General features: G+C 39.0%; 2 protein-coding genes and 2 pseudogenes across 5 annotated transcripts; all 4 read left to right on the forward strand.

Moving 5' to 3' along the window:
• The first annotated feature begins 1,038 nt into the window (after positions 1-1,038).
• On the forward strand, positions 1,039-2,507 carry LOC117638594 (annotated as a pseudogene).
• Positions 2,508-4,255: 1,748 nt separating this feature from the next.
• LOC117638596 lies at positions 4,256-6,204 on the forward strand (annotated as a pseudogene).
• A 933-nt stretch (positions 6,205-7,137) lies between these two features.
• On the forward strand, positions 7,138-9,758 carry LOC117638597 (probable anion transporter 5). Its single transcript, XM_034373697.1, has 2 exons — positions 7,138-7,151; positions 8,432-9,758. The coding sequence occupies exons 1-2, from the start codon at positions 7,138-7,140 to the stop codon at positions 9,756-9,758; spliced, it is 1,341 nt and encodes a 446-aa protein (XP_034229588.1).
• A 1,103-nt stretch (positions 9,759-10,861) lies between these two features.
• Positions 10,862-15,326, forward strand: LOC117637330 (glutamate receptor 3.2-like). Of its 4 annotated transcripts, none has more exons than XM_034372194.1 (7): positions 10,862-11,041; positions 11,157-11,922; positions 12,028-13,361; positions 13,465-13,742; positions 13,923-13,954; positions 14,040-14,434; positions 14,707-15,326. In XM_034372194.1, the coding sequence occupies exons 2-7, from the start codon at positions 11,673-11,675 to the stop codon at positions 15,226-15,228; spliced, it is 2,811 nt and encodes a 936-aa protein (XP_034228085.1). In that variant the 5' UTR covers positions 10,862-11,041; positions 11,157-11,672; the 3' UTR covers positions 15,229-15,326. The 4 variants fall into 4 exon arrangements, with proteins under 4 accessions (XP_034228085.1, XP_034228086.1, XP_034228087.1 ...); XM_034372195.1 differs by having other exon boundaries at positions 11,162-11,922; XM_034372196.1 differs by having other exon boundaries at positions 11,468-11,922.
• The last annotated feature ends 77 nt before the right edge of the window (positions 15,327-15,403 follow it).

A 15,403-nucleotide genomic window follows, 5' to 3' on the forward strand; every position in this document is an offset into this window, starting at 1 on the left:
TTGATCGATGAAGAAAACAGAAGGTAACTGGCACGTGGGTTTTGTCAACCGGTCATTGCGGGTCGTCCCGGTGGACTTGTAAATACGGACAGCTGGGCATCTGGCACGTGGCACGTAGGATGTTTGATATTTGGGTTGTTACCGGAGAATCGGAGATGAGAGGGTTGTAGTTTCAGGTGTTGAGGTTCAACAATTGCGGCTGGGCTGTCGTGTCTGCCGTTGGATTGCAACAGTTGATAATTGACGGCCGGATGATGACTGACGGTTTTCACCAAACTTGGGAACTGGTAGTTGACGGTCGTTGACAACGGCGATCCCATTCATGTTTTCCAACTAGCAACAACTAAAATCCACCCAAATATTTTTTTTTTTTTTAACAACTGAAAATTGAGGTTTGCAAAATCTTTCAATTTTAGAAAAATGAGTATCAGACCAAAGAGCATTTTAAAGAGGTGAGCTTTCACAATTGATATTACATCAATGAGCCAAATAAATTAAATTAGAAGACATTTTCATGACATGTTTTTGTTTTTATTTCTAACGATGGGGATTTAGACATGTAATAGACCTAATAATAAACACACATCTTGAAGCTGACCAAAAAAGTCACTAAAAAATATCCCTATCTTCATATGCCACTCTGTGGTCAGATTGTTATTAAAAATGGATGACCTTTTTGGGATTTATTATCTAAATTATGGGTAATTTTCTTACCCAAAAAAATAAAATAAAATAAATCAATTGATAGGTTATTTGAGCAAACAGAGTAAGTTATGTCATGTCACTCAAATTTCACCAATTGTGCCCAAAATATAGTTAAGGCTCCATGCATTTTCGGCCTCTTTTCAGTAAGTAAAACATGGGTTTTGATCCTCATTTACAACTTGTAGTTGTCTTTTCATGCATTTTGACATGAACTGACCACCCATATACACAGATTTCCAAAGGCATGAGCTTGCTGCTGTATTCTTCTTCTAAAAGCACTTCTTAATAAAGGAAAATTTTCACTGTGCCACTTGCTCAGAATACCAGTGAATTATGTGGACAAGATCTCCAAAGCGTTATTTGATTGTCACTCTGACTTTCATCAGTACATGCATTTGCTATATAGAAAGAGTGGGATTCTCAAATGCTTACACAGCAGCAGCTGACGCTGCTGGTGTGAGCCAATCAAGCAAAGGCACTATTATGGCTATGCCTGTTCACAAGTCCCTGGAGGCTGGGCAGCTCAGAGAATAGGAGGGAGGTGTGTTCTTCTCCACTCATTTGTGACATGGTCTCTAATTTATGCCCTTGTCCCGTTAGACCCCAATCGCGTTGCGATGATGGTTTTGGCTCGGTTGCTTCTTGGTGTGGCACAAGGCTTCATGGTCCCTTCAATCCACTCTGTTCTTGCTCAATGGGTACCTCCACATGAGAGGTCTAGATCTGTTTCTTCTGGAATGTACCTTGGTGCAGCTGCAGGAATGATTGTGGTTCCAAGCCTTGTGAAGTTGAGTAGCCCCCAATTTGTATTTTTGGCTGAAGCAACTTTAGGTACTATGTGGTCTGTGGTTTGGTTAACTATGCTAGCAACCCACCTCAATCTGAGCTTCCAAAAGCTACAACTGGGTTTGGAGAAGCGTTGTTCCTAATCAAAAGGGGTCATGAAAAGATAGAAGTGGAGGATCGGGACGGACGAAATTCTAATAGAACAGAGAATATCCCATGGAAGAGTATTTTTGGGAGCTTACCAATTTGGAATTTCACTTTCCATTATGCTTTGCATGTGATGATGAATTGGCTCCCAACATACTTTGAACAAGGCCCCCAGCTTAGTCTTCAGGACATGGGGAGTTACAAGATGGTGCCTTATCTTAAAATGTTCATATTCTCAAACATTGGTGGAGTGACTGCTTATCACTTGATCACAAAGAGGCTCTTGTCTGTGACTGCAACCAGGAAGCTTTTGAACACTTCAGGGTTCGTAGTTGCTTCTCTTGCATTGATGACACTGTCCATTTTCAGAACTTCCCTTGGGGCTGTGATTTGTTCTTATGAGACCCTTGGTTTCTTGGCACTAGGGAGAGCTGGGTTTGCTGTAAATCACAGGGATATTGCTCCCAAGTATGCAGAAATTGTGATGGGCGTGTCTAATACAGCTGGTACATTGGCTGGCATAATTTGGGTGATCTCACTGGGAAGCATCTTGAAGCTGCTAAGTTTGCTCATTCGGATCTCTCGAATCCGGAAAGCTGGAGATCAGTATTCATGATACCAGGGATGCTTTGCATTTTCAGCTCACTAGGGTTTTTACTCTACTCAACTGGGGAGAGGATTTTTCACTGCGCTAGGCTCGTTAAGAACAGATGTCATCAGCCTTTTTTTTTTTAAAAATGATTTATGAATTGGATATGTACTGCATTCCTGTGATATGTAAATGAATTGATCATATAAAAATTCAAGTTTTCAGCTTCAGTGAATTTGGAAGGCTTATATTTGTTAGCATGAATAGCTTGAAGCTCTGAAAATACTTTAGGATGACTAAAAATGCATAGAGGGGGGTGAATAGGTCAATTTAATATTATAATCAAATAAGTAAAAATAAACTTATATAGCAGGATTGATATGGCTTATCAATCCTGAAACGTGCTGAACATAAAATAAAGAAACATACAGAGAATTATTTTACGTGGTAAAACCCCTCCTCTGGGGAAAATCCATGGGACTCTTCAGTCCAATACAAATCCATTATAGAACGATGATTACAAGAAGTACTCACACACTTATCCTAGACACATTCTAGATAACGTTTACCAACTTCTTCATAACTCAACTTCTGTCACGGGATGATCTTCGACACTCCTTATGTTGAACGCAATACTGATCACGATTGCTTCAAGCTCACCGGAGGAAAAACCGTCACCAAGGTCTTGGTGCCCTCAACCGTATGAGTCACCGAACAATGCAATATGAATGATAAATGAATTCTATCAATCACCAAGCAACATAAGCACTTGATGACTTACCGAGTAAACTAAGTACAACAGCTTTTCCCAACATAGATTCAATATACCCCAACAATTTTATACGTTGAAAAGCTACAATGAAAAGAAACAAACATCCTTTTATTCAAAGCAAGTTTCTCTCACAGGAGAGAAACTTGCGAGACTACAGTTCCAAAACAATTATAACTCTAAGACCAATTCAACTAAGACTCTTTAAACCTGATGCAATATGATCTCCTAAATGAGACACCACACAAGGGCCAAACAGTTATCCGATTAACAATATAAATTCTGATTCAATAAAAATACAAAGTTTGATTCATTAAGGACTCTTAATGATGTTACCAACTGTCCACTTTTATGAAGAACCAATTGACTCCTAAAGCAAGGTAATTGGAAGATAACAATCGTGCACGTCACTTAGGAAAAGATAATATTTTAACTTAAATCAAAATAGAGTCCAACTAGAAAAGTAATCTTAAGAGATAAAGTATAATCCTATTAAAAATAATATTAACATAAAAATACTTGATTGAAAGAAAAAAAAACTCAAACTAGGAATCCTATAATGAATGCATGATTATGTCATGATTTACCTGAAATCAAGTTTCTCATATCGGTCAAGTCATGCCTCGGATGTATGGGGTTGAATGAGTTGGGCCAAAACGTTCAGTAACAATTCTTCACACACTAATTTTCAATCTATGCTAGAGTCTAGGAAATGACAACACTATTTTCATACTAACAAGCTCATTGGCTTATTCTTTTCCACTTTTAAAACATAATTGTGATGTTTATTGAGGCCCATGATTCATTCAGTCATCTCTTAGCTGGTTCTGTCTATCAAGGTTACCATTGGAGAAGGGTCTATGCAAAATGGACTTATTTTCAAGCAACCTTCTGTGAATCAAGCAGTTCAAGCTATCTTCAAACCATGAAAGTGCCAGTTGGTACATCGGGAAAGAATTTGCAACAAATAAATGAAACATACCCTTGAAAGCATTGGTTCACTAAATTGATTGAATAAACATCTATTACAGATTATCCATAATTTTTTTTCCTTAAAAAACAAAATTGAGCCATTGATTTTATGTTAGAAAAGAAAATTAGATGTGACCAACATTGCAGATGCAACTTTATGTATCATTTGTGTATATAAAACTGTGCCAAGAATCACAGTTAGAAATCAAATCAGGTCTCGAGTGATTGTTCTACACACATTTGCCAAATCAGGTCTCGTAGTTTTTTATGTCGCCCAGGAACTTGGGATGATGGAGAGTGGATATGTATGGATAGCTACTGCTTGGCTATCCACTGTTTTAGATTCAACTTCACCTCTTTCTTCAAAGACTGCCAACTCTATCCAAGGTGTTCTCACTCTTAGACCACACACACCAGACTCAGAAAGAAAAAGGGCTTTTATATCAAGGTGGAACAAGTTGAGTAATGGCTCTATTGGGTTGAACCCTTATGGTCTATATGCCTATGACACCGTCTGGATGCTTGCTCATGCTATAAATTTGCTTTTGGATCAAGGGGGCACCATTTCCTTTTCCAACATTACTAGTCTAGGTGACCCTAAGGGAGGAGGGACTGTGAACCTTGTTGCATTGAGCATTCTTCATGGTGGGAAGCAGTTCCCGGACAACATGTTGCAAACCAATACAACCGGCCTGACTGGTCCTATAGCATTTCATCCAGATAGATCTCCATTGAATCCTGCATATGATCTCATTAACATAATTGAAAGTGGATATCAAAGAATTGGATACTGGTCTAAGTATTCCGGGATATCTGTTGTGCCCCCTGAGACATCATCAAACCGGTCTACTTTGAAACAACAACTTACACAGTGTTGTAAGCGCTGGAGGGACAACAGTCAAGCCTCGTGGGTGGGTTTTTCTAAACAACTGAAAGCAATTAAGAATTGGAGTACCTAATTGAGTTAGCTATCGAGACTTTGTATCACAAAGAAATGGTACTGATATAGTTGAAGGATACTGCATTGATATATTCCTTGCAGCTATAAAGTTGCTTCCATATGCAGTTCCATATGAGTTTGTTCTGTTTGGTGATGGTCTTAAGAACCCGAGCTACTACGAGTTTGTAAACATGATTGCATCAGGGAGTAAGTAAAATTTAACAATTACAAGATACTGACTTATATTCTCACAGAAAAATAAAATGGTGACCCATAAAACTTCTATCTGATTTAAGACTTTGTTTTGTAGAAGTTTGATGCTGCTATAGGTGACATTGCCATCATCACCAACCGGACAAAGATTGTGGATTTCACTCAGCCATAAATAGAGTCAGGGCTAGTTGTGGTGGCTCCAGTTAGGAGGTTAAATTCGAGAGCTTGGGAGCTCTTAAAGCCATTTGGTCCACTGATGTGGGGTGTCACAGCAGCTTTCTTCCTGATCATTGGATTAGTCGTGTGGATTTTGGAACATAGAATAAATGATGAGTTCAGTGGCCCTCCTAGGAAACAGATTGTCACAATCTTATGGTATGTACTTTGTACATAGAACATTCTGACCCGGCTTTTGCATGTACTTACTAATTTGTAGGCTATGATTCGTGATGACACAAAAGCTGAAGCTCATGAAAGTTGAACTTCTATTGAATTTGAATGCAAATAAACTTATACAACTTTTACTCATCTGCCTTCGTTCTGTGATTTTTCAGGTTTAGCTTCTCTACCATGTTTTTTGCTCATGGTAAGTTCAATTTTGGTACTACATGTTGTGTTCTTATACCAAGAACTTGAAAGTGTGTTTAAAAGATCCATCTTCAAACTTTCAGGAGAAAATACAGTGAGCACGCTAGGTCGGACAGTGCTGATCATCTGGCTTTTTATAGTTCTAATAATCAACTCAAGTTATACAGCTAGCCTGACATCAATGCTCACAGTACAACTACTACAATCCCCCATTACTGGAATTGATACCTTGGAAACGAGCACCGAACCTGTAGGATACCAAATAGGGTCTTTTGCTCAAAACTATTTGGTTGAGGAGCTAAACATCCCAAGATCTAGGCTAGTTTCTCTTGGCTTACCAGAATCACGTGCAGACGCCCTTAAGAAAAGATCTGTTGCTGCTGTGGTTGATGAAAAAGCATATATAGAACTCTTCCTCTCATAAACTGCATGTTCTCAATTAGGGGGCAGGAGTTCACCAAAAGCAGGTGGGGATTTGTGAGTATTGCAACGTAGTTTTCTTTAACTTTTCCAAAATTTTCTTCACTATATGTTGTCAATGAAACACATATTTGGTTGACCATTCTCCCAAAACATGCTCAATCTTATCATTCTTTTGTTAGACAGTCTGATATGTTACATTATTAAGCCAATCAATTTGGGAATTATTTGACCTAATTAGGAGTTACTAGATTTAATTGGGAGTTACTTAATTTAATTAGGGATTTATTTGATTCTTGCCTTAATTAGGGATTTGATTTCAAATCCCTAATTACACCAATCTCGCCAAATCAAGGAAGAATAATTCATTTCCATATGTTGAATTATTCTTCTGAAACCCTAGTATTCGAGGCTCCTATAAATAGATGGCTACGCACAATAGTTGAGGTACGTCTAAAATTCTATATGAAACTCTGCAGAAATTCCTTCTCACAAACCCTAGCCACCATACTATTTCTCTCTCACACAAGGCCCCGCCCATCACACACTGCTCCAGCCACCCGGTTCACATCATACATACAACTCTGTATCCTTTCCGTTAGCTATTGTTTTCCTACAAACACTTGAACTAACTTAGGCATCGAAGGGCATTTAGCCAACACCCCCGGATGTGGTCCTCTTATTCCAATTTGTTTTGTAGGGAGAAAGAGACTGTAGGGGCTTTTTTCTTCCGGTAGCTTAAACGGGCTGGGCTGCCGTAAATGGCAGATTGATGAAATTGTCCCTTTTGTTTGAGTTCGAAAATCAAGCCCCAAAAGCGCTTCGAAAGGGCAGTAGAGCCTTAGAAAGCGTTCTGATTACCTTCACCAACTAAAACAACAGCAACTTACAGATGATTTCTTGATGCTTACAGATAAATTTTCTAGCTTGACATAAGAGGCTTGTGGCATGGAAGCAAAATCAGCATGAGTTTAGCACAAAGAGGAAAATATGGCTTTCTAGGGAGAAATGGGAGTGTTAAGGTGAGGAAGAACAGGTTTTCAAGCAAATTTGGCTGAGAAGAGAGAAAGAAAGAACCACGTTCTTCCGACAACTTGACATAAATTCTGTCAGATGTGAAAATGGTCTGCTCAAATAGAGAGCTATATATAATTTGCTCAAAAATTCAATAGGCAACCGATATGTCTAAAACAAACAGGAGATCAAATCAATTACCAATTCACATTGCAAAGATGTCAGTGCCAGCACAAACAAGTAGAAAACAATAACGTACACCCACACACCAAATAACTCCTTTCGAGAAGGTGATCATGATTCATGGCCATGTGAGATCATGATCTCATAACACAAGTGCTGGGTTCGGCTCGCTCACATGAAACATTTAGTCCACTTATTGAAGATGGGCTTTCAGTGTGAAAGGGCTAAATCTACTGTTGGAGATGGCCTTATGTGTTTGATGGATGGCAGGCCCAGTCATATGTGCTGATTCAACCAAAGAATAATAACATTACAAAAGGCCCCATTAAATAATAATAATAATAATAATAATAATAAATTGTCATCCTTCAAACTACATTCTTGTTGCCTTCACCCAACATCACCATCACTGTCTCCCAAAATACGTTCTTGGGAACTTGTAACAACTAAAATCCACCCAAAACAAAATTTATAACAACAGAAATTTGAGGTTTGCAAAATATTTCAATGTTAGGAAAATGAGTATCAGACCAAAGAGCTTTTTTATTTTTATTTTTTTGTATATGAGATACCATAATTTCTGTAATAATTTTGTTTTTTTAGGTGAGCTTTCACAATTGATATTCACATCAATGAGCCAAATATATTAAATTAGAAGCCATTTTCATGACATGTTTTTGTTTTTAATGATGGAGATTTAGACAGATAACGGACACAATAATAAACACACATTTTGAAGATGAGTCACTAATAAATCTCCCTATCTTCATGTGCCACTCTGGGGTCAGATTGTTATTATAAAAAAAAATTAAAATTATGCCCATAATAAGCTATGTCATGTCACTCAAATTTCACCAATTGTGCCTATAATATAGTTAAGGCTCCATTTTCAGCCTCTTTTCAGCAAGTAAAACATGGGTTTTAATTCTTATTTACAACTTGTAGTTGTCTTTTCATGCATGTTTACATGAACTGACCACGCATATACACAGATTTCCAAAGGCATGAGCTTGCTGCTATATTCTTCTTCTAAAAGCACTTCTTAATAAAGGAAAAAATTTCTCTGTGCCATTTGCTTAGAATACCAGTGAATTATGTGGACAAGATTTCCAAAGCGTTATTTGATTGTCATTCTAACTTTCATCAGCACATTCATTTGCTATGTAGAAAGAGTGGGATTCTCAATTGCTTACACAGCAGCAGCTGATGCTGCTGGTGTGAGCCAATCAAGCAAAGGCACTATACTCTCTACATTCTATTATGGCTATGCCTGTTCACAAGTCCCTGGAGGATGGGCAGCTCAGAGAATAGGAGGAAGGTGTGTTCTTCTCCTCTCATTTGTGACATGGTCTCTAACTTATGCCTTTGTCCCGTTAGACCCCAATAGCGTCACAATGATGGTTTTGGCTCGGTTTCTTGTTGGTGTGGCACAAGGCTTCATGTTCCCTTCAATCCACTCTGTTCTTGCTCAATGGGTGCCTCCACATGAGAGGTCTAGATCTGTTTCTCTTACAACTTCTGGGATGTACCTTGGTGCAGCTGCAGGAATGCTTGTGGTTCCAAGCCTTGTGAAGTTGAGTAGCCCCCAATTTGTATTTTTGGCTGAAGCAACTTTAGGTACTATATGGTCTGTGGTTTGGTTAAACTATGCTAGCAACCCGCCTCAATCTGAGCTTCCAAAAGCTACAACAGTTACGGGGTTTGGAGAAGTATTGTTGCTAATCAAAGGAGGTCATGAAAAGATCAAAGTGGAGGAACGGAACGAACGAATTTGTAATAGAACAGAAAGTATCCCATGGAAGATTATTTTTAGGAGCTTACCAATTTGGGCTATTGTAGTGAATAATTTCACTTTCCATTATGCTTTGTATGTGATGATGAATTGGCTCCCAACATACTTTGAACAAGGCCTCCAGCTTAGTCTTCAGGACATGGGGAGTTACAAGATGGTGCCTTATCTTAATATGTTCATATTCTCAAACATTGGTGGAGTGATTGCAGATCACTTGATCACAAAGAGGCTCTTGTCTGTGACTGCAACCAGGAAGCTTTTGAACACTTCAGGGTTCATAGTTGCTTCTCTTTCATTGATGGCACTGCCCATTTTCAGAACTTCCCTTGGGGCTGTGATTTGTTCTTCTGTGGCCCTTGGTTTCTTGGCACTAGGGAGAGCTGGGTTTGCAGTAAATCACATGGATATTGCTCCCAAGTATGCAGGAATTGTGATGGGAGTGTCTAATACAGCTGGTACATTGGCTGGCATAATTGGGGTTGATCTCACTGGGAAGCTTCTTGAAGCTGCTAAGTTTGCTCATTCGGATCTTTCGAATCCGGAAAGCTGGAGATCAGTGTTCATGATACCAGGGGTACTTTGCATTTTCAGCTCACTTGGGTTTTTACTCTTCTCAACTGGGGAAAGGATTTTTCACTGAGGTAGGCTTGTTAACAGCAGATATCATCAGGCTTTTAAAAAAAAAATGATTTCTGAATTGGATATGTAAAGGTCTGCATTCATGTTAAATGTAAATGAGTTGAATATATAAAAATTCCAAGTCTTCAGCTTCAGTGCGTCTGGAAGGCTTATATTTTGTTAGCATGAATAGCTTGAAGCTCATTGGCTCATTCTCTTCCACTTTCAAAACATAATTGTGGTGATTTATTGAGGCCCATGATTCATTCAGTCATTTCTTGGCTGGTTTGTCTTAACATAACACTAGCTAAATATCAAGATTACCACTGGAGCAGGGTCTATGCAAACTGGACATATTTTCAAGCATCCTTCTGTGAATCAAGCAGAATTTATGCTAAGGTGCCACAAGAAACTGCCTCTTAGAAATAGACCATTTTGGTTGTATAATTCAAACCATGAAAGTGTCAGTTGGCACATCAGGAAAGAATTTGCAAACATACAATTGAAACACCCTTGAAAACATTGGTTGTTCACTAAATTGATTGAATAAACATCTATGCACAGATGATTCATAATTTTTTTTAAAAAATATTGGGCCATTGATTTTATGTTAGAAAAGAAAATTAGATGTGACTAACATTGCAGATGCCGTTTTATGTTATCAATATGTTTGACCACAAAGAAATCAAACAAATTGTGAATCTATGATTGTTATTGATTCTCTCATGGTAGCCATGCTGTTTGGGAACTTCAAAAAATCTAAGCATGAGTAGGGAAGCTTCTACTGATCTGACAAAAGCACCACTATCAATAGACCTATTTTAGTAAATAGGCCATGTAAGGTGTAAACCTTCAGTCCAATTTCAGACCACTTTTGTCAAAGCAACTCAGAGATAGCATGTTATAATATTCTTTTCACCCTGCCATGGTATAACAATATATCCAATGGTACAAATACCAAACTTAATCCATTACCATATCTGTGATTCAAACCAAAGAATACTAACATTACAAAAGGCCCCTTAAAATAATAATAATAATAATAATTGTCATCCCTTAAACTACGTTCTTGTTGCCTTCACCCATCATCACCATCCCTGTCTCCCACTATATTTAAACAATTCAGCCATTGTTCTGAAGAGTGACTGATACAAAAGACAAGCAAACTCAATACAACTCCACAAAGATCAAGTGGAAAACCATTTGCCCAAGTTGCTCTCTTTCCCCAGTTCGAAGTATTCGCATTACAAGAATTAAATAATGGAACTATCTTTCCCTCCGCTCCAATGGGCTTCTTCCTTTCTTGTGAGTTTTGACTGGCGAGTGTTCATTTTTCTTCATATTTAATTTATATTTCCTTTTCTGTCTTTGTATGTCACTTGCTATTTCAATTCATTAATCTATCTTCCTTGCTTTTCAGAATAGGTGGTTGTGTGCCCCAAACTCTAAGCTCTGCCTCTGGTTCCTCTTCCTTGTCCCCCTCCACCCCCCCTACTTTAACTCTGAGGTGAGTGTGGATTCCTTGAGACACACTGAAACCACCTGAGTTTTCACTTTTTTCATGAGATGAGCTTCGTGGGCATTCCTTATATGTCCAAGATGTTGCTTTAGTGAGGCAGATTTGTGCTTTTGGTTTGCCCAATTTTCTGTCTGTTGCTTTTGGGTTTCAAGTAGCACAGCTCATAATTTTGATAATTTATTGCCTTTGGTTCTGTTTGTCTAAACTTCCAGTTGGTATTTCTCCTTCTTTATGCTTTCTGAATGATGGGGCGGTGCTGTTTTGCTCCTAGTTGAAAATGCTACTGCTTGAGTTTTAAGTTTCTTGTAGTTCACTTTGACATAGAAAGTGATGACTTTGAAGTTGAATTTGGTGGTTCCATTCATTCATTTTCTTTGAATATAAGAAACTTGGGGAGGTGCTCGGAATATTATCGCAATGAATCTAGTTTGGGTCGTTTCAATACTCATTATCTGCATACCAGGCTCCACAGAAGGGGCCTCAAGACCTGCCGCCGTGAACGTTGGAGCTATGTGCACAGTAGGCACCATCAATGGAAGAGTCTCAAAGATTGCCATTGAGGCTGCTGTGAACGATGTGAACTCTGATCCAACCATTCTTGGTGGAACTAAATTATCTATAACTTTTCATGATTCAAACTTCAGTGGATTTCTTGGCATCATTGGAGGTAATTATTATTATTTTTTATATCTTCTGTATGCCTGCTGTTTTAACTAATTGAGCTGTCTCAAGTACTTTGTATTTATAATGCTTATTTCTTTGTTGATCACAGCATTGAAGTTCATGGAGTCTGATACAGTAGCTATAATTGGTCCACAAACTGCTGTGATGGCTCATGTACTCTCACATCTTGCAAATGAACTTCATGTCCCTCTATTGTCATTCACAGCGCTGGACCCCACCTTATCAAGTCTGCAGTATCCTTACTTTGTTCAAACTGCACCCAATGATCTGTTCCAGATGGCTGCTATTGCAGAAATGGTTAGTTATTTCGGTTGGACAGAGGTGGCTGCAATTTTCACTGATGATGACAGCGGTCGAAATGGTGTTGCTGCATTAGGTGATAAACTTGCAGAAAAACGCCACAAGATTTGTTACAAGGCAGCACTGCCACCTGAACCAAAAGCAACTAGAGATGATGTTAAAAATCAGTTGGTAATGATTCGAATGATGGAGTCTCGAGTGATTGTTCTACACACATTCGCCAAATCAGGTCTCGTAGTTTTTGATGTCGCCCAGGAACTTGGGATGATGGAGAGTGGATATGTATGGATAGCTACTGCTTGGCTATCCACTGTTTTAGATTCAACTTCACCTCTTTCTTCAAAGACTGCCAACTCTATCCAAGGTGCTCTCACTCTTAGACCACACACACCAGACTCAGAAAGAAAAAGGGCTTTTATATCAAGGTGGAACAAGTTGAGTAATGGCTCTATTGGGTTGAACCCTTATGGTCTATATGCCTATGACACCGTCTGGATGCTTGCTCATGCTATAAATTTGCTTTTGGATCAAGGGGGCACCATTTCCTTTTCCAACATCACTAGTCTAGGTGGTCCTAAGGGAGGAGGGACTGTGAACCTCGGTGCATTGAGCATTTTTCATGGTGGGAAGCAGTTGCTGGACAACATATTGCAAACCAATACGACCGGCCTGACTGGTCCTTTAGCATTTCATCCAGATAGATCTCCATTGAATCCTGCATATGATCTCATTAACATAATTGAAAATGGATATCAAAGAATTGGATACTGGTCTAACTATTCCGGGATATCTGTTGTGCCCCCTGAGACATCATCAAACCGGTCTACTTTGAACCAACACTTACACACTGTTGTATGGCCTGGAGGGACAACAGTCAAGCCTCGTGGGTGGGTTTTTCCAAACAATGGAAAGCAATTAAGAATTGGAGTACCAAATCGAGTTAGCTATCGAGACTTTGTATCACGAAGAAATGGTACTGATATAGTTGAAGGATACTGCATTGATATATTCCTTGCAGCTATAAAGTTGCTTCCATATGCAGTTCCATATGAGTTTGTTCTGTTTGGTGATGGTCTCAAGAACCCGAGCTACTACGATTTTGTAAAAATGATTGCATCAGGAGTAAGTAAAATTTAACAATTACAAGATACTGACTTATATTCTCACAGAAAAAGAAAATGTTGGCCCATAAAACTTCTATCTGATTTAAGACTTTGTTTTGTAGAAGTTTGATGCTGCTGTGGGTGACATTGCCATTGTCACCAACCGGACAAAGATTGCGGATTTCACTCAGCCATATATAGAGTCAGGGCTAGTTGTGGTGGCTCCAGTGAGGAGGTTAAATTCGAGAGCTTGGGCATTCTTAAAGCCATTTAGTCCACTGATGTGGGGCGTCACAGCAGCTTTCTTCCTGATCATTGGATTAGTCATGTGGATTCTGGAACATAGAATAAATGATGAGTTCAGGGGTCCTCCTAGGAAACAGATTGTCACAATCTTATGGTAAATACTTTGTACATTGAACATTCTGACCCGGCTTTTGCATGCACTTACTAATTTGTAGGCTATGATTCGCGGTGGCACGAAAGCTGCAGCTCATGAAAGTTGAACTTCTATTGAATTTGAATGCAAATAAACTTATAACAACTTTTACTCATCTGCCTTCATTCTGTTGTTTTTCAGGTTTAGCTTCTCTACCATGTTTTTTGCTCATAGTAAGTTCAATTTTGGTACTACATGTTGTGTTCTTATACCAAGAACTTGAAAGTGTGTTTAAAAGATCCATCTTTGAACTTTCAGGAGAAAATACGGTGAGCACGCTAGGTCGGATGGTGCTGATCATCTGGCTTTTTATAGTTCTAATAATCAACTCAAGTTATACGGCTAGCCTGACATCAATGCTCACAGTACAACAACTAGAATCCCCCATTACTGGAATCGATACCTTGGTAACGAGCACCGAACCTATAGGATACCAAATAGGGTCTTTTGCTCAAAACTATTTGGTTGAGGAGCTCAACATCCCAAGATCTAGGCTAGTTCCTCTTGGCTCACCAGAAGCATATGCAGACGCCCTTAAGAAAAGAACTGTTGCTGCTGTGGTTGATGAAAAAGCATATATAGAACTCTTCCTCTCAGAAAACTGCATGTTCTCAATTAGGGGGCAGGAGTTCACCAAAAGCGGGTGGGGATTTGTGAGTATTTCAACGTAGTTTTCTTTAACTTTTCCAAAATTTTCTTCACCATATGTTGTCAACTTGAACATTTTCCGGTTTTGTGTCAATGAAACACATATTTGGTTGACCATTCTCCCAAAACATGCTCAATCTGATCATTCTTTTGTTAGACACGTTACGTTATCAGACTTCGAGTAACTGATCAAGTGAAACAAAACATAATTCCTTATGCTACAAATAACTGAGAGATGTGCGATGCCTGAGTGTTTCTGCTACATGGGTTTTTGCAGGCATTTCCAAGAGACTCTCCTCTAGCCATTGACATGTCAACCGCCATTCTCACCCTATCGGAGAACGGCGATCTTCAGAAAATTCATGACAAATGGTTGTCAAGAAAAACCTGTGCACAGACCTCTGACCTCATATCAGACCAGCTTCAACCACAAAGCTTCTGGGGACTTTACCTTATCTGTGGGATTGCATGCCTTATTGCTCTCTTCATTCACTTTCTGTTGGCACTACGCCAGTTCAGCCGGCATTCCCCCGAAGCTGAAGATCAAACTGAGCCTTCCAGCCATAGCAGGAGAACCTCCCGCTCTGCGCGCCTCCACACGTTCCTGTCCTTCATCGACGAAAAAGCAGACGAATCGAAGAACAATAACAAGACAAAAAGAAAACGCAAGGAGATGATGGTATCAAATGGGAAGGAGAATTGTGAAAATGACTCGAGGAATATATCCAAGAGAATACAAATCAACAACTCTCAAGAGATACACAACAATGCTGACAATGACACTTGGCTAACTCGTTAAACATCATCAAGCCACCTTTCTAATGATAATAAGTTAATTAAAAGTTAATTAATCATACCATGTCATGTTCTGTCACTCTTTTGTGTTAATTATTAATAGGAAACGGTTGGATTATCAAATATGCTTGTCAAATCTGTGCACCATTTCCAAAAATTGCAAGGGGTATTTAGTCCAA

This window comes from Prunus dulcis, chromosome 8 (assembly GCF_902201215.1).
Source record: "Prunus dulcis chromosome 8, ALMONDv2, whole genome shotgun sequence".
Taxonomy (NCBI): Eukaryota; Viridiplantae; Streptophyta; class Magnoliopsida; order Rosales; family Rosaceae; genus Prunus; species Prunus dulcis.

Bases quoted from the DNA above. Each gene is read 5' to 3' on its own strand.
- LOC117637330 (XM_034372194.1), top strand. From the start codon at position 11,673: ATGAATCTAGTTTGGGTCGTTTCAATACTCATTATCTGCATACCAGGC. The intron at 13,743-13,922 runs GTAAATACTTTG...GTTGTTTTTCAG, and splicing joins CAGATTGTCACAATCTTATG to GTTTAGCTTCTCTACCATGT. The intron at 14,435-14,706 runs GTGAGTATTTCA...GGGTTTTTGCAG, and splicing joins CCAAAAGCGGGTGGGGATTT to GCATTTCCAAGAGACTCTCC.